The sequence below is a fragment of the Eurypyga helias genome, unplaced genomic scaffold, assembly GCF_000690775.1.
Source record: "Eurypyga helias isolate BGI_N326 unplaced genomic scaffold, ASM69077v1 scaffold8918, whole genome shotgun sequence".
Classification (NCBI taxonomy): Eukaryota; Metazoa; Chordata; class Aves; order Eurypygiformes; family Eurypygidae; genus Eurypyga; species Eurypyga helias.
The window spans coordinates 33,418-54,479 of record NW_010267544.1 but is presented as its reverse complement, the minus strand read 5'-3'; the positions used below and the strand labels follow the sequence as shown (position 1 = coordinate 54,479).

At 43.9% G+C, this 21,062-nt stretch overlaps 1 protein-coding gene across 1 annotated transcript in view; it reads right to left on the bottom strand.

The window, feature by feature from the left end:
* CDH4 (cadherin 4, type 1, R-cadherin (retinal)) overlaps positions 1 to 21,062 on the bottom strand; it is a 93,174-nt gene that overhangs the window by 40,884 nt on the left and 31,228 nt on the right. The window contains exon 3 of the mRNA XM_010157457.1: positions 2,702 to 2,839. Coding sequence (XP_010155759.1) covers positions 2,702 to 2,839 — 138 coding nt within the window. The remainder of the gene's footprint in view (positions 1 to 2,701; positions 2,840 to 21,062) is intronic.

Below are 21,062 nucleotides of genomic sequence, written 5' to 3'. Positions count from 1 at the left end.
GCTGAATACATGAGCTGTGACACCAGCATGGTGCAGTGTCCTCCTGAGCTACATTCTTATCCAGAAATGATTAAGTCTCAAACCACCCTGGCTGAATGACAGGTAATTTAGGAGCGCTATAGGGTGGGCTTTTGTATGTGTCTATGCTGAATACGGTCGCTTGAGTTCCTTTCGTCTGGCAGCTTTCCAAGAGCAAACCACCATTTCAGTTATTCAGCCTATTTTGGTTTTACAACAGCATCTCAATACGCAAGTATTTAAAATAAAAATGTACTGTATCTCTCCAACCAGTCCCCAGTCTTAAAAGAGACCATGGGCTTTCTTACCCTCCAAGGAGCTGTAGATTTCGTGGAGTTTTGCTATTTTTTAGAGGTGTTAAAATGCAGATCAGACTATTTGAGGACAGCAAGGAGATTCAGCTCAGGAAGAGACTGATCAGCCTGATGCTGTTCTCTCTGTCAGTCAGGGAAAAACGTATTATACTTTCATACTCGTGTGAAATTCATCCTGGCTACACCCAGGAGTATATCAAAGATATTTGTTTCCATAAAATCATAAAATATTACTGTAAAACACTCTTGGCTTTCAAATCTTTATAAAGTCCCATTTGCTACTGTGTAAAAGCCCTTTGGCCCCTGCAAAACTCTTTCTTCAGGGATTGAAATTAGAGAAATATGGTACACATCAACCCTGCTTAGAAGAAGAGTAGCATTTTCTAATCCATTTAACACAATCCTAGTGGTAATTCTCCTGATAGCTTTTATTCCTTCTAGGTCTAACACGCAGCGAGACATTAAATACGCAGAATTCACCTGAAAGCAAATGTCCATTATCTCACCTTCCATCAGATACAGCTTTGGAAAGACATTAAAATAGCCCATGTTTGGGGGGGATGCTGCCTTCTGGAAGGTATCGGTGTGCACGCGTGACTAACCTCGACAGGGCTCACCCCGCTACCCAAAACCTCACCTCCTACCTTGCATTTGGAGACAAGGCCAGGAAACCCCGGGTCATCCGGAGCAACCTGTGCTGAAATGACATGGCCACTAGATGTCATTCCTTTTTCACTCAAATGTAGGTTACAGAAGTATTTGCCTGGCAGAATAAGGTCCCCCCCAATCAATAGCAAGCTGAGGCACAGGTACTGCTGAGGTGGAAAGTCCCATGGCCTGAGAGACACACAACTCTTAAGACTGGCTGCTATAAAGTTTTCAAGAGAGAACCCTCCCATGCTGGCAGGAAAAAGGACCACACGGCCCAAGACTTGTATCAGACTTCATGGCTCTTCACAACTGTACGTATCACGCTTAAGGAGATATTTAATGACAACTTCACGACACAAAGTTCTGTGTATTCACTGTGACAGACACAAAGCACATGTGCTGCTGTTAAATCCACCCTATACTCTCTGCAGACTGATGCCTAGACCTGAAAATGCATTGAATCCCCATTTTTCTCTAATTCAGGAGGAATTCAGCACTTTCCTTTTTCTGAGAATCTAGGTCCAAATCACCTAGAGAAAAAGCTGGCACTGCTCGGGAGCTGAGCACATCATGTCCGTAAGCCCGGGTCCTGATGGGGATGGGAGGGAAGGACCCAGACTCCATAGCTGGCATGGGGCTGATGGGTCCGTGCTGGCATAAATTGGTTTCTGCGTGAATTCCTTGAGTTCTGATACGTATTGGTAGTTTGTAAGGGTATAACTAAGGGGAAACTTTGGTACTACATTTGTAGTATTTGCAGACCCTTTAAAACGGCACGAAAATTCAGAATAATAAAATAATAAAACCATTCCTCAAAGTTCAGTGATGAGCACAATGCAGCTAGACTTCCTGTACTTTTAGAGATTTGCTATCAATTTAAGATACGCCATTTACTGCTCCTTGTTGGCCCTCATATGAATATACATGGTGGATACACAATGATTTCTCAGGTATTGGCATGCAGTCCTCTGCATGTCTCTACGGGTTCGAAGATGACTCTGCACGTTGCAGATGCCTATGGACTATGAGGGCTGGAAGGAACCAGACCACATCATTTCACCTTCCAACTCTTCATTTTTACCATAACCAGCTCTAAAAATTTGTTATCTGCAATCTTCATTTTTTCCCCTTGTCCCCCATTAATAGCAACTTGGAGCATTTGAGAACAGAATAGAGAAATAGTGTACTAAAAGAAAGACTTCAACTGATTAAAACCAGATGTCCTGAAGAATGTCTACACGTTTACTGCCGGCACACACAAATACATCTGTTGGAGCTATCAGAGAAAAACGAATTTTACCGGATACCTGTTACCATTTAGAGTATAGAATTGCTTCCTTGAAATCATATCCGAGCTACTAAACCTCCAAATATCTTGCTGCTCAGGATTTCACTCATAAGTAATAATAACTCTGCTATGTCTACAGCCAGTTGCTGTGAAACAACTGTATCCTCTTTGGTGCAATCAGACATAGTCTGTTTGCCACATTATTTCAGCTCCTTTAGTACCTCAGTGAAATAGTTCGCCAAGTAGTTTTGCTAGTTCAGGAATCATTACTCTCTTCCTTTTTTCCGCCCTGAAAGTCTACGTTCCACGGTTATCTATCAAGTTCCTCCTATCTGCCAAACCAGCTAAGAGAGATGACAGATATAAACATCCCCGAATTACAAACACGTTGTGTGTCCATGCATCACGGTGCTGATGTATTGATACTTACAGTGCTGGTCGTGAATTCGGGTGGGTTGTCGTTCACATCTGTCACCGTAATGATCGCTGTTGCCGTGTTTGAGAGACCATAGTTAAGGTTTCCTTCCATATCTGTGGCTTGAACAATGACTATATACTGCTGAACTTTCTGGAAAAGAAAGAAAAGGAAAGATGAGAAACAAAAATGCACCCTGTAAAAAGCCGTGGTTTATTCTCCATATACAAGTGTAATCTTTAAGCAGACTAAGTTAATCGGATTCAAACTGTTACCAAAACAGACGTAAAATTTTCTATCACGTTTTTTGCAGGGATTTCTGCATATATTGGAAGGTATCACCTCTTTTATGGGAAAATAAAAATCTTATGGGCAAGAAATCTTCGGCTGAAACAGACACTGTTGTTAATTTTTAAGCATATTTTGGCAACGTTAGTTTCCGTCTTCTGAAAACCAGTAAAGATTTTGCTAATGCCTTTTCATTGAACATCACTAAGAACATTATACCGCCAAAACTGGGAGCAACATTGCCTGGTGGCCCTGCAGCTCATTCTGCTCACACCCACAGAGCATTCTAATGCTTAAAATACTTTCCATGTTTCAATCCGTAACACAATCTTGCTAAATAAGGAGAATTTAAGTCCAGTACAGGGGAAAAAACCAAAACAACGTTCAGTGCAATAAAGAAGAGTTCATTGGAACTGATTTAAATTGCTGAGCATCCCAAAAAACATGGCTCTGAAAGAAAGAGCCTTCCAGAGCAAAGCATAAACCCCCCACATGAAAATTCCTTGACAAGACGCTGTATGTCAGTGCAACTGGAAAATAACCCTGAAGAAAATAAGAGAGGGCGCCTGGTCTTCCATGTGTGTACATCTCCCAGGGATCTCTTTACTTAGGAATATCTTTTCGTGTGCTGATGTTACAGGAGTGTGTAAGATGTCAAACGTCCTTTGAAATTTCAAAGGGCAAGAATTAGGTCATTAGGTCTCTCTACTCCGGTATATACATTCTTGAAGGGCTGTGACTGGCCCAATTCTTCAATTCCTTAATTCTTCTGAGTTGCTATAATAACAGAGATCTAAATTTCAGCTTTATCTTGATTCCAGGACTTTTAATTGACAGATATTAGCTTCCTAAATTGACAAGACATCACACACAGGGATCTATCATCATCTTGCAACTGGAATATATTATGGAAATGCACTTTCATTATCTCTTGCTACCTTGTATAATAAAACATGAGGGAGAAACTGTTGTTAGCCCTTGTTTTTCCTCACAGAAAAAGTTGCTGTTCATTACTCCATTTGTAAAGCGCTGGGTAATTGTCAGGCTGAAATGTCCTTATTAGTGAATGCAATTTCTGTTTCATATTTAGCTTTTCCTTCCTTATTCTCTTTTATAGACAACTTGGGATGCTGGCAGAAGCACTCCCTAACAGGCCAAATTTTGTGCGCTAAATTAGGTTTAAATCATAGAAGGGAAGGGGGAGGAAGATATTTAAAACCCTATCAGCAATCAGATTCCTCATAAATGAGAAAAAAATAGGTTGGGGGCCCACAGGAGAGACTCCATGTCAGTGGTGCACAGAAGTGGCAAAGCCAGCCCCAACGTTCCTCCCTCGGGGAAGGTCCCGCTCAGCCGGTGCGGCACTCCATCACCCCGGAGCCAGCCTGCAAACCTCCCTACACCTCCAGCTCCTTCCCAGCTGGGCTTAGTCACCTCCTAACCAAAGCTTCCCCTGGAAAAACAACTCCTCACCTACAAGAGGAGTAAGGGAGTAGAAAGTCTCATTTCAAAGCTCTGTTAACTTCACCATTTTACCGCTTATTAAATCACACGAACGCTGACGCCACACGCGTGTGTGCGCGCTCACAGACCCCGTCTTATCTATCTCAGGTTTGCAATGAAGTTGGTTTTTACTTAACAAAGCGCCTTTCACTGAGCATCGCATCATAGCGTTGATAAAAAACCCACAGAAATTCAGAACACTACATTAAAGAAATGTAAAAGAAAGATTAGATCAATCAGAGAACACAACGACAAAACCAAAAATGCCCAGAATTTAGCAATGTACAAATGTACCAGCCACAAAGAGCTGTTGCTAAGGACAGGGAGAGGGGAAGGATGGCAAAGGAGCGTGGCACACGCGCGAGCGAGCACAGGGAGCCCAAACCTAGTGGGAATACGTGGGGAATTACAGATCTCAAAAGGATGGGAGCGATCACGTAGGATCATTTCTGGAATGCACACGTTTGAGACAGGGACTGCATCTCCAGACACGGGAGGTGGCTGCAACAATCAGGGACACGTGAGGGGGAAGCTGCTGGGGGAACCTTGGAGACACCACCAAAGTTTCACTGAGAACCATTGTGTTTAGAGCAGAAGTGCAATCTGACTCGGAGAACGGCCTCGGTTTGTAGGCAAAGGTGTATAAGCGACAAAAAACATGTAAATCATAGAATAGAATCATAGAAACGTCCAGGTTGGAAAAGACCTCCAAGACCATCGTGTCCAACCGCAAACTTAACGCTGCCAAGTCTGCCAGACGGTGGACGACGACTGCCAGGAGAGATGTGCCCAACCTTTAGGCACTGGGTCACCATCCACATCCAGCTCCAACCGAAGGGCTCCAGTGTGGGCACATAAGGGTGGTGCTTTCAAGTACCTACTTGTAGCCAACAACTAATTCGCTCCTCAGTGAGATCGGCCCCAGCAGATAACAAATTACTGATTTTTTGGTTTTTTTTCTGTAGCTAACCTTTTTGCTTTTGTGCATTAAGCTGATTTTATTGAACTATTCAATCAATTTCAATTTCAACATGTCCTTCCAATTTGTCACAACATCTCCAGGGGCATCTTAGTTTGTTGTCCTAATATTATTATTGTTACAACTATTAAAAAAAAAAAAGTAAGGCAGCCCCATGCCCCCAAGCATGAGAGACATTTTCTTGATGGCATTTTGATCACACAGAACAATTCTCATATTCTCTTCCTTTACCAAAATGACATTTTAAATAGCACAGGGCAGAAACTACACCACAGAGGTAACAAAATGGTCCTAACCCAGAGAAATGGAACAGTTACTACATGTTTGCTCTGATGCTACGGAAGTAAGGAAACAAGCCTCTGCCCTGAGGGGCTCCAGACCAAAAACCCAGCCCTAGAGAAGTCCCTGGGAGGTTCAGTGGCCAATATTTTTAATATATTTAACAAATCTTTACACTAGAGGAAAGTGTATGTGCTGCTTCTATATAAGCCAAGGAAAAAACTTCATCTTGATAAGTGCAGAGCTTTTGGTCTGACCTAAAAACTAAGAAGGGCTTTTGAAGGAAATATTATAGAGGAAAGAATAATTAAAGGAACTGTGGCAGATCTAATCTGTCTGCTCTTCTGCCAATCATCTGATACAGTGCCAAGAAGAAATACATCAGCTAAACTCCGGAAGATGGGAATTGGTTAAGGGGAAGTTGATCAAGGGCTTGGTTAAAAAGACAGCAGTGCCTTGTTCAGGAAGAAGTAACAGCTTGGAAGTAGGTTAACCTGACAAATAACAGAAACAAGATGTGATTTAATAGTAGAAAACAGAAGATAATGCAGCAAGGGACCAATAACAACTGTTCTGGAAGCTGGTTTATTGGACACGAGCAAGGAGGACAGGCACCACGTCGCACCAGCTTCCTGCTGCTGAGCAAGACTCCGACGCCGTTGGCAAACGCGTCATGAGCGGTATTAGCATTGCAGATACGGCAGCACTAATTCCTTGTGCCAAGCACCGGTGCCTCATCGGGATGCTGTGCACAATCCAGGTCCCTGGTATTCACTGCTGAGCAACCCGGATCCGACCAGGTGCCAGCAGTGAAGAGCCCATCACCGGAGAAGAGCCTAGAAGAGCTTGGCTTGTTTAGTCTAGCAAAATGAAGGCTGATAGCAGATATGATTGCTGTCTATAAATACATCAGGAGGATAAACACTAGGAAGGCAAAGGAGCAATTTAAACTAAAGGACAATGTTGACACAGGAACAAATGGGTATAAACTGGCCATGAATAAATTTCGGCTGGAAATTAGTAGGTCCTTCATCACTCACTAAAAGGACTGAGATGCTGGAGCAATCTCATACAGGGCCTGGGAAGCAAAAACGTTCAAAGGAATATATTAAATTAGGGATAAAATCCTTTTGGCCAAGGTAGAAATTATGACAAATTGAGCTAAAGCAGAAGTCAGATCTCTCAGCAGTCTCTGTGTACAAACTATTTTTTAGGAAGAAAAAGAATAAAACCCCTTTCAGTCCAAATACCACAATGTGTTTGTGTGAAAATGGTTTAAGACTTAACACTGATGGATATCACTGAACCAGCCTGTTCCATCGGCACACACAAAGGAATAGGTGCCCCAAACAAAAGTACAGCTATTGCAAGTGGCTCTCCTCAACAAGATACACCATCTCAAATCCCTGGCTGAGCTGCACACGGTGCTGAGAGTTTATAAATAAAACGAAATCATATTTAGAGAGGAAGTCTAAAAGAACAAAGTATTTTAAAATGAAATCCTAGTGATGAAGTGTTGTGATCCCAATTTTCAGATGCGCACGCACAGTATTTTTAGGAATATGGCTATTCTTGGGTTACACATGCAATTATTACAAATCACACACAAGCTGGGTAACTGTGCATGCCAAAGTCCAGAAATGCGGTAATTATGTGATTAAATTAATCTGCATTATGGACAAAGGGTTTGCAAAATTAGGACCTACATTTTCAAAGCTCTGTACAAATATTGTCCAATTAATTACCACTTCCTGAGAAATGTATGACTAGCTAATTTTAGCATCATGTCTGGTAAAGCAAATAAGGTTACCAGGATGCTGCTGCAGGATGTACTGAGCAGGAATCTATTGGTGAAGGAGGTAGAGAGTCTAAATCCTATTTCCTTCCATGGCTATTCTTATGTTTTCTTTATGTGTTTTTCCATCTCCCCTTACTTTTGCAGTACCAATGAGAAGAATATGGGATGCTCCCCTCTTTTTCCTACATAATTTCTTTACACGCTAGTGAAGTTTTGATGTTCACTTCTGCTGGTGTAAGACAGCTGATGGGGAATGTTAGTAACAAATATTATACCAGAGCCAGGAAAGCCAATTTGAAAACAAACTCCTCCTAAACATTCACTTGACTCCAGCAGAAATACTTCCCCCTAAAAGATCTAACTAGCCATCATGTAAACAAAGCCCATGGGCAGACGTTTTAAAGCCTTTATCCCTTAATACTCCCTACTTAGCCATGGTTAAGACCGGAACATGGAACACCTATTTCCAGAAGAAAGCCCTGTTCCGGGGGCTCAGTGAAGGCGGCAGCTTTTGCAGAACAACCAGAGCACCCGACACCTTCCGTGGCTCCCGCAGGGACAGTGGTGGTGGGTGAGCTTTATCTGCGTGGCAGAGCTGAGCGGAGTCTTTGACCTTTTCGTTCCTTACGTACAGCACAGCACCACGTCGTGTATGCAGCACCCTCGGCAGACATCAAACCCTGGGCCCACGAATCTCAATGCACAAGCTGCTGCTGCCTGAGCTGAAAAAGTGCAGTTTTGTCCACCTCAGCCTCGCCGTACAGGTCCAGCTGCCATCGGAGGTGTTTCACGCTCCTGCTATGACAGGGCTGCAACAGGGGAGGGGACCCCATTTTTAGTACAAACTGGGCTACTTACTCGGTGCTGCCCAACCCTGGACTGCGGACAGGTTTATTTTGTCCATTTGGCTGGACATATCCATATCAGCTTTTCTTCCAGCACGGCACAGTGCTCCCCACCCACAACTGTCTGGGCACATTTCATGTTCTGAGCTACCTGCGACTGTGGAGATCTTGAGCAGGGGCAGTGCCTTGGTCTAACTCTAGCTAGCAACATGTAGTTCACTCTTCTGGAATAGCATTGTGTTAATTAAGCTGGCTTTTTTCCTTAACGAAGGTGTCGATGTAAAACATCCTGGCCTCTGATGTGCGGGTCAGACCCCATGAACTCCTGTTACCACCTGACCAAACCTGCCTGTCACCCAGATATTAACAAACGGCTCAGGAAAAGCCTCTGTCCTGCCATCCACTGTTCTCCAAAGCACGCTCCCACTTCTCCGAGGTATTAAAACCAAGGCTGCTCACGTCACCGCATCCCTGCCCAATGGTACTGCACAGGGAGCCAGGGGGTGGGAAAGCCAGCACACGCCGAGCAAACACCCGTGGGAGACTCTCCTCCACCACCCTCAGCGGGTGAAGCACCCACCATGGCAAGGGCTACCCCCAGCTCACACACCGCTCCGCTCCCACGCACGCCGTACTTAACCAGAGTGTACAGGGGGGAGCAGGGGATGACTTCTCGTGCTAACCCTCCTCACGGCGCAGGATTTCTGCCAGCAGCGCTGAACGTGCACGCCTCAGAAAGAAGAAAAATATTGAATCAGGAGCCATTGTGATGAGCACATCTTGCATTTGCTCTGACTCACCGGCCGAGGCACGACGGCTGCCACCCACACCACCCGGCTGAAGGAGCTGTTCCACAAAGCTTCCAAAACCAGCCTGACACATCCCAGCTTTGGTCTGAGACAAATACAGGTCCAGAGGCCACGGCCAAGTCAGGATTTCCTCTGGCACTGCCCCTCTGCTGACAGTCAGCCTTTAACAGCTTTCACCTGGTAGCCTGATTAACAACCAGCAATTAGCTTTTTTTAACACTTTCCCTCTCAGCACCTGAGACCAGTATCCTGTGGGATCTCACACCTTATACTACTCATCTTTTTCTCTCTTAAGCTGCTGCACTTTAAGACACTATTTTAATGTGTTACAATTTACACGTTTTAACCCATTCAGAACGAGCAGACATGCAATCCACTGTCCCAGCATCTCCCGGGGTGGGTGTTGAACCGCCCACGTAGGTGTAAATGGGACCTGCTCCAGCTGAGCAGCTATTTTCTCTCTTGTGTGGCAGCTTCTGAAAGTAGAGCAGCTTCTGGTGGTGGGTACAACACGCAGCAACAGCAAACTGAGCTTTCATGAAAGCACGAGGAAGTGCTTTAAAAGTTACCTGAAAGAAAGCAAAGGTAATCTTTTTATCACAGAGAGGTTATAAAATCAAAGAACACCAGCAAGCCTTTCAGGAGTCTACTCTGTTTGGCCTTTTAGTAGTGTGAGACCAAACAGTTCAGTGGCTGTTGCCCCCGGCTGCCTTTTTTCGTGTTTTTCCGACAGTGAAAGTGGTGGAAGTGGAAACCTTTCCAAAGGGCATGCAGGGTACAGAAAAGATCCTAGCAGTCATACCGACAGCCTTCCAGCATCCTGGCTCTATCCTCCCACTGCCCCCAGGACAGAAGATACGTGAACCAAACTGAATTGTTCATCCACCTTGTTTCACGTGGGAGCCAGGATTTTGCTGAACAGCCAGCTCCGGGAGCGGTGTTATTGACTGAGAATCTCATCTCAGAAAGCGATCTGCCAGTTGTCAGGGATACAAAGGGAAGCTTAGAAATATAAAGTCCAAACACTAAAAAGCCCCAAAACAAAACCAGGAAGAAACCCCAGCAGACAAATAACTGGACACGGTAACACAGACCAGGGATCCTGGCGAAACATCTTCACCATTTTCCTAGTGCCAGCAATACTGTGCATAGGAAGGGCCGTATTAAACTGGCACTGAGATGCTCTTGAGTGTGACGTGCTGCAACCACATTCACCTAATATATATATTTCTGAGTGAGTTTTATTCCTGAGGGATCAGACCCTGAGCCTGGGTTATCAAGGTTTGGAAAAAACACCCAAGCTGAAACCCCACTGCAGTGAAATACATGAGGAATATCAATACAGCAGCTTCTGTCCAAGGGAAGGACTTGGAAAATACAGCCACCAAGTTGGTCAACTGACCCAAAAGCGCCGTTCAGAGGGTTTGCTACGCTCGGAGCCCAGCTGGCCACCACTCATGGCCACAGCATGTTTCAATGTACGCTGTATACATGGTTAAGGGGCAAGTAGGGTCCGTTTAACCCGATACTTGTTCTAGATTTCAAGCTGCAAAGGGTGGGGATTAGAGGTCACAAAATCTTTTATCACATAGTTGAGCACAGATGTTTGTCAAAACTTGAATGTAGTTGCTTGAAAAACTTTTAAGACCAAAGAATTTCTTTTTCACATCTGAAATAGTACATTAAAATTGCCCTCATCCTTTAAAATTCACCCAAAATGTAAATAGTACTGCTATATTTAAGATCATGACAGTATTTCACAGTTTCAGGAAATTTTATAACACGAACGTAACATTTGTTGGGATTTTTTTTTGAGTGAGCCTTGGCAAATAAGACACAAAGCCTGGAGCAAACAGAAAATAAGGACTGGGCTGTTTTCAGAAGATAAGTATAAACCCAACAATAACAACAAAAAGAAGCCAGGGTTCTGTAGCATTTCTTTTTTTAGTCTTAACATGTTTTACGTACTGATGCTGCCACCGAGGAACCTGACAGATTTCCATGCCTCGCGGAGTCCCACAAAGGCACCTGGCTTGTGCACAGTCTGTAGAAGCTATTTCGACACCAAGGACTGAGCTCAAAATGATCAGAATTATTATCAGAGTTGTTATCAGAAACCCCATTGTAACAGTATTTCTGCCCTTGGACAGGACTGACTTTCCCGTTTAGAAAGACTGTCAGTTAATGAGCTTCTCATAGGGTTCTCTCATTTAATGCCAAAATTAGAATCACAGAATCATTAGAAATGGGTTACATCTCATTCTTCAGTGATCCAAACTACAGAGCAGTCGTAAGTCCATGAGGAGAGAAATAGGGAAAATGAATTACATGCTTCTGATTGTCACCACTGATAGTCATGCAAGAGGATGACAGTGAGCTGGTATGAGCTACAAATAAAATTCATTAAAAAAAAACCCAGATATGACGAATATCTTTGATAATGTATTTTGATTCTGACTACAGCCACTGAGTCGCTGCCAAAACAGAGCAGGCTTGTGATTAAGGCTGCAGACTCCAGCTTGGAAGACCTGGATTTCTTTTGCATTTTTCCCAAACACTCCCCAAGTGACCTTTAGTAGGTCATTTAATTTTTCTGTGCCTTAAAGAAATTGAAAATAACACTTCAAAATGAAATGAAAACACTTTCTTATCTCATAGTGATATCGTGAGAATAAAAATCCATTAGTTTGCCAAAGCACTCAGCCACTCTGAGGAGAGCTGCAGAAGTACTCATCTCCGGCACCCTTCCCTCTGCCGGCGGCAGCGCTGGGTACCGGCACAGAACTCGGCATCCTCCTGCACCTCGGCAAAAACAAGGAGCAACTCGGCCCTGGCAGATGCTGCTTTCTGTGCCCGTCAATATTTTGCAGGCTTTATGCCCCAGAGATGCCAGGTCATCTTGCAAAGCACTTAAAAGGAGACCCGAGGAACGAGCCTTCTAACTTTCGGCTAAGGCAATTTCTGTAAAAACATGAAATTACATCTGGCTTTTCTTGGACAGGAAGAGACGAGCAATAGTTCAATGTCTAGGTGGTCACACAGCAGCCGTTGCTGCTGAGAGCTGCCCTTTGCTAAACATGCCAGCAGTAAATCGATGCTGCTTCCAGGTTGTCTCTGCCACTTTCTGACAAAAGGAGTGAGAGTCCAGAGCCACAAAAAAATCCAAAAACCCCAGGCAGACCAAGAGAAGGGGAAGTAAACAACAATCCGAGAAACATTTTTGAAAATAAAAAATGACCTTCTTTGGACTCGTGCAAACCCAATTCCTCCTAAAGTGTGTAACTTCTTGGTGATTACCCAAAGGCCAGGCTTTGGGAAAAAAAAAATCCTAGTTATGTCCACTGCGCTCTTATAATCCACAAAACCTTTGCTGTCAAAAGCTGCCAGAGCAATTTAATAAACAGGGAGAATGCCTTAATGTATTCTGAAACCTGAAAACCACCCATCATTAGCCCCACATGCTGTTTTCCTACTTTCTCTGCTTTAAGCCATTTAGCTGCTACAGCTGTTTTTCTTGTAAGTCTGACTTCTGTTTTTATCAGCCTGATTTGTTTTCTGGTATGTCTCACTTGATTAAAAAGAGGAAGAAAAACCTTTCACAATTCAGGTAAAACTGCCGCCTTCTTTAAGCTCTGTCGGGCTGGAAGCTTGAAAAAGATCATCAAGAAGATCAGTGTAGGTGAATAAATATTCATAATATTGCTCATAATTTATACTTGGTCTCATTTTTGCAGATAGTTTTGAAATTCCGTGCTTGCGACACCACTGCTATAGTCAGACCTTTTTATTCTTAGGAGCATGAGGTTTTCTAAATCCTATCAGTGCAGCAATAAAAAAAAATAAAATCAATGTAATATATTCAAGATGATATATTCAAACCCTTTCTTCTAATCCTGTATGTATACATGTGGTGTGTACAACACAAGGAATCTGGGTTTTAAAGTCAATGGCAGTTGGGAGCACAACACAAGTCTTGGGAATCTGTTCTGTGGTGACTCCGTATGGTCTGGATAAAACCATCATTTGGTGTTATTCATTGCTGAGAATGATTTTAAGAAAATAGCTAGGCTAAGTCCTTGCGAGCTGCACATCATATATGCCTTCACCATTATGAATTGAAGGGAACATCCAAACAGTAAAGGAACAGGTTATAGTTGGGAAAGCAGCTGATTTAATTAAATTTGGCAGAATGAAAGGTTAGTGGAAAACAGTCAAATAACCGAGAAGAGATTAATGCGAGATACTCCCTATTGTATTTCCCTTAAGAGCTGTTTTGCCCAGTATGGGTAGGGTCATGTTGTGTCGATTTGCGGAGAGAGAATGTGATTGACAGAATTACTGGAAAAGAAACTCAGTTTGGTTGTGAAGTTGGAAATACTAATGGGGGCTTCTGTCAAAACCAGCTCTGACTGCAAATGGCTTTGTTTCCCTGGCTTTGCAGAGGGCTTCGCTCTTCCAGGTGCCATAGACAAATACTCCAGACAGGATCAACAGGGCAGGTTAAGTCAGTGTGGGCTCACCTGGAAGAGTTTTAAACCCCTGTTTAAAAGCCATCATGGGTTCTATGCCTTATATGCATCTTAATGTTTGGTGTCCTGGATCAGCACTGGGGATCGAGCAACATGGGACGTACAGCAATCAGTCCTGCCTCCTCCCCTGGGGACTCCTCCTCGGCAAACTCTGACCCCAAAGCCACGGACGTTTGCCAACCCTTTTGGTACAGCAGCAATCGTAGCGTTGCTTTGCACGGCACCGACCCAGCCCCTGCTCTGACTGCTGTGGGGATGATCCCTGAGCTAACCTGCAAGCCTTGCTGCCCACGGAAAAGTCAAATTTTATGTGAAAACAGGTGCAAAGGAAAGGATCTTCAATGCTGTGGGAAAAGTACCCAAAAGCTTGTCCTGTGAGGGAAGGATTTTGAGCTGGCTGGAAATTCTAACCCATGACACAAAACAAAGACATTTGAACAACAACAAGCTTTGATCTTGCTCAGTTTGTGATATTAATAACACCAAAGAAATAAAAAATATGCAGTGGATTCAACACCTGCTTGTTGTACCACATCTTGGGTAGAAGGAGGGATATAATTCAGACTGAATCTGATAGAAAAAACACGCACGTCCAGAGCGAAATATGGTAATAAAGATGGTGATAACTTACCACTGCAACACAGCTACAACCACTTAGATGGTACAAATCACTCACTGAACAAAATCCAGGATTAATGGAGGATAAAACGCTATACTGGAACGAGGCATCTCAGCTGTTTTTTAGAAACTAATGATCCTAATGTTTATATGTAGATGTATTAGACAAATATAAAAGAAAGGGTTTTTTTTTATTAAACATTGTATTAATGGATTTGAGTAAGTCATGAATGGGTTATTATGTATACCCTTACAGAAGAAAGGCCACCAAAATAAAGGAGTTTTCGCAGAGAGTGGTCTTAATAGCGTGGAGCTTCCCGTGGAGCTTGCTGATGCTCTCAGCAGTCACCGCTCTCTGGGGTACAACATTTGGGGAATGAGAAACAGAGAGATCCCAGGAAAATATTGATTGCTATGCTGAGCATTTGAGTAAACAGCTTTGGTGATGATGCCTTCATCTTTTGGGTTCAACTGTGCCCAGAGACTCAGCAGAAAAGTACTGCAATGGGGTCTGGAACCCGACCTCTGGTGACCCAGACTCTTTGCAGGCGCCTTTTGAGGGATGCGATGCCCATCCAAGGGGCATCCAGCTGCAGCAGGACGTCACCGCAACCCTCCAGGGTATGCGTCTTCTGCTCTGGGGAGTGAAGCCCTCTACAACTCAATATACTGCCTGCTCGGAAGGTTTCAGACAAGAGATTAAACCGGGGAAGTGAGGAACAGGAACGAATGGCTCCACGAGAATCTGAAAAACTGCTGATAAACTCAGTGACTGAGAAGTCGGGTGGCAGAGTGCCACTGCGAGAATCCACTGTGATGAGCAGGGCCGTTTTCCTTCCCATCCTGGGCCTGTCAGCCTTAATCAGATCTCCAGCAGCAGAGTCACTGCGTGTCCAAGTGAGACTAGAAAAGAGCAATCGTCATCATCCAGGACAGGGGCTGCTCAGTGCCAGCAGCAGGAGGAGCAGCTCTGGTCAGAACAGTTTTTTAAAAAGTACTCCAGAAGAAGTGCATTGACACACAAAGTGTGAAATTTAAAGGCCGTGTTTATTAATTTGAAAGAGGAGGGAGTGGACCAGGAAGGATTTTCGATAATCCTAAAACGTCCCGGCTGACAGGGAGACCTTTGGCAGTGTAACCTGGGCCCTTTCTTACAGCCGTATGGAAAGCGAGGATGGAGCAGTAGCCACAAGCCATTGCAATAATTGAAGGCAGAATTTAATTTTCTCAGATCAGGGCCTTAATCAGGCAGCATTTAATTTCTATGCTTTTTGTCATCTAAGGGATGCACGGGCTCTTTGCAAGTGTCAAAGGCCTTGAAGTGGCCGGGAGCAGGTTCCATCTTAGCAGGGGAAGTTTTATAAAGGAATCGGCACCACAGAGATCCCCTTGACAACCTCCTGGCTTCTTGTAATACAGAATTAACTTCACATTGCCACAAGGTATGAAAAAGGAACTTGCCAACCATCTTTATGGGATAAAACGTAATTCTTGCTGTTATAAAATTGGAGGAATGTAGCAGTTTCTTGGCTATTAGCTGCAAGAGGGAGTTTCAGCATTTCAGTTCTCTCCAATTCCGGCTACTTTTCCTCTTAAACAACATTTGCGTATGGAAGAGCTGAATTTCATACGAGAAGCAAAATAACCCTGAATTTAGCAGCCTACATTATAAAAGACTCAGAAGTAACAGACTGAGATGAAAAATCGCAAAGCAGAATTCTGCCAAGATAATTAATCCTTGTTAGCCCATAACCTGATCATGTATGATGCTGCTCTGACGAGCTTACTGAAATGCTACACATAGTGCTGGCATATTTTATTTTCTTTGTAGGTATAAATATTGACAAATTCATACTCATTAAATTTCTGTGAGCTGGGAATTATCCCATTACTCAAATGGGGAACAGGGAGAGGAAGTAAGAATTTTTTCAAAGGCATTCCTAAGTCTGGGGAGTCCAGTTGGAGATGCTGAATACATTTTTAAGTCATCTTCATGCACCTAAGTAAAGGTATACCGATGAAATCCATGCTGGCAGTGTTACCTCCCTTCCCCTCACCCTCAGCTGAGCCCTGTTGCTATGCGCAAGAAAGTCCTTTTGGTGAGATGCACCAGTTTTCCGAGCGAAATCTGGGCCTACAAGGAAGCTGGGGGGGACTTTTTACAAAGGCCTGTAGGGACAGGACAAGGGGTAATGGGTTTAAATTGAAAGTGGGGACATTTAGGTTGGATATCAGGAAGAAATTCTTCCCAGAGAGGGTGGGGAGGCACTGGGACAGGTTGCCCAGAGAAGCTGTGGATGCCCCATCCCTGGGAGTGTCCAAGGCCAGGCTGGATGAGGCTTGGAGCACCCTGGTCTAGTGGAAGGGGTCCCTGCCCATGGCAGGGGGGGTGGAACTGGATGATCTTTAAGGTCCCTTCCTACCCCAACCATTCTATGGTTCTATGATTCTATGAATTTCTTACAGCAGAATGAAGCTTTTTGCCACTGTAACTAGACTGTAGGTTTTGGACAGCAATTCATCATTTTATACTCAGCGACGTAACTAGCCCAGCAAAATGTAACTGAAGACTAAGGATATAGGTAGGTAAAAACATTATTGTGAGACAAGCAGGGGTATGGATTTACAGTGCCTTAAAGGATCTGTGTGCATGCTCCCCTTCACCCGCAGTAAGCCTGGGTCCCACCTCAGGCGACCACGTGCGGGCTGTGATTTGTTCAGGCTACGCTAGCTGCAAGCCATAGTCCTGATGCTCCCACCGAGACCTTCTGACAATTGGAAAGGGTATATTGTGGTATGAAGAATCCCTCAAAACAAAGCATTTTTGCTTTGGTCAGGATGTCGAATTCCCCATCTCGGCTGTCTGTGGGCCCATCTCTGTAATCTCAGCTCCCTGTACGACACAAGGGAAACATCCCCAAAACTGCACTAGTGTTCAGAATCCAGTTTAATGTCTTACTCCTGTAGCAGATTTGGAAGGGGCTGATGAGATTCTAAGTTTAATGCTCTCCTAAATGCTGGTGAGACTTGTACTTCTGGAAAAGAAAATAAGCATTCCTTCTACTCCTACAGCAGTCTATAATGTTAAACTTCTACTGAGCTTCGCACCTCAGGTCTGGAGGTGGTGTACGAAACACTATGTGTTGTATCTGTGTTGCCTTATTTCCTCCACTTCTCAGACAAAACCATGCTGTGAAGGTAGAAGGTCTAGAAGCTGATGTACTTCACCACAAGCAAGAAGCAAGGCGGTAAGACCGGGCATCCTTCAGGCAGGATCTGAAGGGATTTAGGGTTCTGGTCCTTGGCCTCTCCTAAGTTGAAGCTGGAAGCTGTGACAGGTATGTGTTAAGAATTTTGTGAGATGGATTAACTCCCTGTGGGGAATAAGGTGAGATCATGAAATGTATTTAATTTTATCATAAATTGCACTCACATTTATGTCCCAGAGGTGAAAAGGTTTTATCTCATCCCACTAACTGCAGTGTTTACCTCACTCTCAGTTAATGGGAGTTGTATGGATTTTTTATTTCTCTTTTCTCATAGCAAATGTCAGAACAATCCAGGTTTAGAAATGTTATTGTCTGACAGCAGAAACAAAGTGCTAACTCAAACCAGCTGTAACAGGTTCTTACTTTGAGTCTTTAAGGTCTCTAACTAAACCATTAGCCCATGGAGTCATTGATTTAGAGGACAGACCCTGCCCCACATAAAGTCATCCCTGTCACTTTGAAGGGGTAGAGCGGGAAACACATCTCAGATTCCATTTTCACCGCTCCATCTGAAACAGAACAGACTCTCCTGGGCTGGTACCTTCCTCCGGTCGGATGCTGCAAGGTGCGCATCCCAGGGAGGCGGAATTATCCAGGTATTACTGCCTGGCCTGTGGAGAGAGGCCGTGAGCCCAGGGTCCTGGAATGCTGGAGCAGGCTGGAGCAGGCATGGAGGGGTGGGAGGATGCAGGAGCATCTCTTCCAGCAGGTCTCACTTGCTTTATCGCGTACATCAAGGGGAGCCCAGCGGATGAGCAGGGAATACCTGGTTGTAAAAACATCTTCCTCTCTCTCCTAGAAAGTCGTGGGGGCGAAACAGGCCCCCGGCCACACTCCTGGGGCACACAGCAGGTGCGGATTCAGGGATTTACGGCTCGCGCTCTGGAGTGGCAGGTGGGGTCTGGGAGGGTTTGTACATTTGCCTGATGTTATTTTTCAGATTCTTTTTCAAGTAGAAGGGGGACATTCAAACCTGCGCACCCAGTGCTGCTCCCTGGGGCTGTATGTGTGACAGAATTGAGGCTCGGAATTTTATAAAAGGGACAAAAGCAAACAAACAAAATCAACAGATGGAAAACCTCAGATGGAAGGGGACATACTGGTTATTTATTTAAAGAGCTGCTAAGGTCTAATGGAAATTTTCAAGAAGCATTCCATTTAGAACTAGCAGAGGTTTATTTAGCCCATATTTTCTGTTTGTTTTCAATCATTTTTCATAGTGAAGAACATTTGCTATGAGTGCTCATTCCTCGCATCTTCAATTGTGTATTCCCCAGCATTACCCTGGTTGCTACGGAGACAACTGAGATGCCACAAACAACAGCAAAGCTCTTCTGGGGTGGAAGCAGTCCACCAAGGAGAGAAATAACCCTCGGAAACACGACATCTTCCAGCCTTTGCACACAGGCGTGGAAAATGGGTGAGATCTATAGGACAGATAAATTGCTGGACACTGCATCTGAACAAAGTGTTTCCCCAACGCTGCTCCCCTGTTGCCAGCTGCTTTTCCAGCAGCACAAAAGCCACAAACCTTATTATTCTAGACTTGATGCCAAAGAACATTTTCTACCTGGATTTGAATAATGTGAATATATTAATTAAAGTTGATAATGGCTGATAATGATTTCCATCAGCAGTAGAATGATGCTATATTTATAATTATCTATGAGATTCTCGTTCCTAACTGTAATTTATACAGAGAAGACTTGAAGTAACGTGACTTGCCATCTTAACAACTTTTCTGATAACACCTTTAAAGTCACAGAATGTTGTTTTCTCAGACAATGGAATTTATTTCTCAGCATGTGTACGAAGACGAAGAGAGGAGATGAGACCTCCAGACTTTGCTTTGAGCAGCTTATCCCTGACTAGGAGTTGATTTTCCGACTGGCCACAGCAATGGCAAAAATTTGAGACAATTTAGCATTTGTATTTATTATGGACACTGCTTTGCAGAACTCCGACACGGTTTGTAGATACGAGCCGGGCTTCAATTAAAGGGAGATGGGGAGAGGGAGAATGGAAACTCTGCGCCTTGGTCCTCCAACAGGAGATACCTCTGAGGCTGGCGAAACAGCACCCCAGCTTCCCTGGCCCCAGCAGCACTGCTCAGGATCCGCTCCCCTGCATGCCAGTGGTTTGGGGTTGGTAGTCCTCACAGCTTCCCCTTGGTCATCTCTCCTAAGGCTGTGCTCAGGGGTCCTTCAAAACAGGGGCTTTGGCAGCAAGAAGGGAGAGGCATCTTGCCAAAACCAGGGAGGATGCAGCAGGAAGACGGCTGGACGACGTCTTCTGCGACCTGGCTCGCAGGCTGGAAGGGTGGGCAAGGACTGGACCTTCTCCCAAGGGGGTACGATTAGGTCCCAGAGAAGCATCCAAATCCTTACACGGTGGTGGATCATGAAGGCCTACAGCCCAGTGGGGTGAGATTCATGGGATGGCTCTGGTACTGTCTCAGTCTGGCCATGGGCACTGAACATCAGCCTGTAATGATGCTTTCGTGGCACTGTAACTTAAAAACAGCTAAACCATCCCTGACTTCAAAAGTTCTTTTTATACCGGGTCACTGGATACAGACATGCTGAAACTGAAAATTCTGGGAAGAAAAACCAAAATAAGCATTTCTATAAAATAGGACTTAGTGATATGAAATTCATAAAACATGAATTCATAAAATATGCAAAAGATTCATTTTTAGCTAGTATGGCCAAAACTCAGAAACACTGGAAACTGACACACAGGGGTCAAAACAGTTTGCAAAATAAAATAGCAAAAAACCGCCTGAGAACTTCAAAATCTCTCCAAGCCGACGACATAACAGCTCTTGGTTTCAGCAGACCTAGACTCAAAGAGAGAACAACAGGAATCTTCTTAAATATTTGTTGTTAAGGTAAATCTAAAATGATTGTCTAGCACAATGTTAATTACATTGTACAGCAATCAAAACAGAGACGCTGCGTCTAATGAATCCCTACTCTCACCTTTGGAACAGAACTGGAGTGTCTTGTTCACCTCCTTATTAGCCCATAAATATTCTAATTAGGAAGCAACTCCAGATGAATAGGATTAGCAATAAGGACATTTTAGACTAGGTACACAAGAGATACTCAAAACTCTCATGTCTTATCTAAGGCTCTCCTGACATTTATAATCATGTAGAAACGCTAAATTTACATAGCTCTGCCTAATTAGACATGGTTGCAATTATGTTTGTGGGCTTCCTTTTTTTTTCCTACCCAAGTATAACTTACACTGTCAAAACAGGAAGCAGAAACTGAATAGAAGCTCAGTAAGGAATGGAAGTATCTTCTGCTATTTATTTTTTGCTGGTTTTAATTTGAAATTCGTATTTCAAAGCCTTTTTTTTTTTTTAGATCCCAGGCAAGAACTGGCTGTTATAGATCCAAGTCCAGATCACTACTACTTTATATGTAAAAAATGTGCTTTCTTTAGATCAGC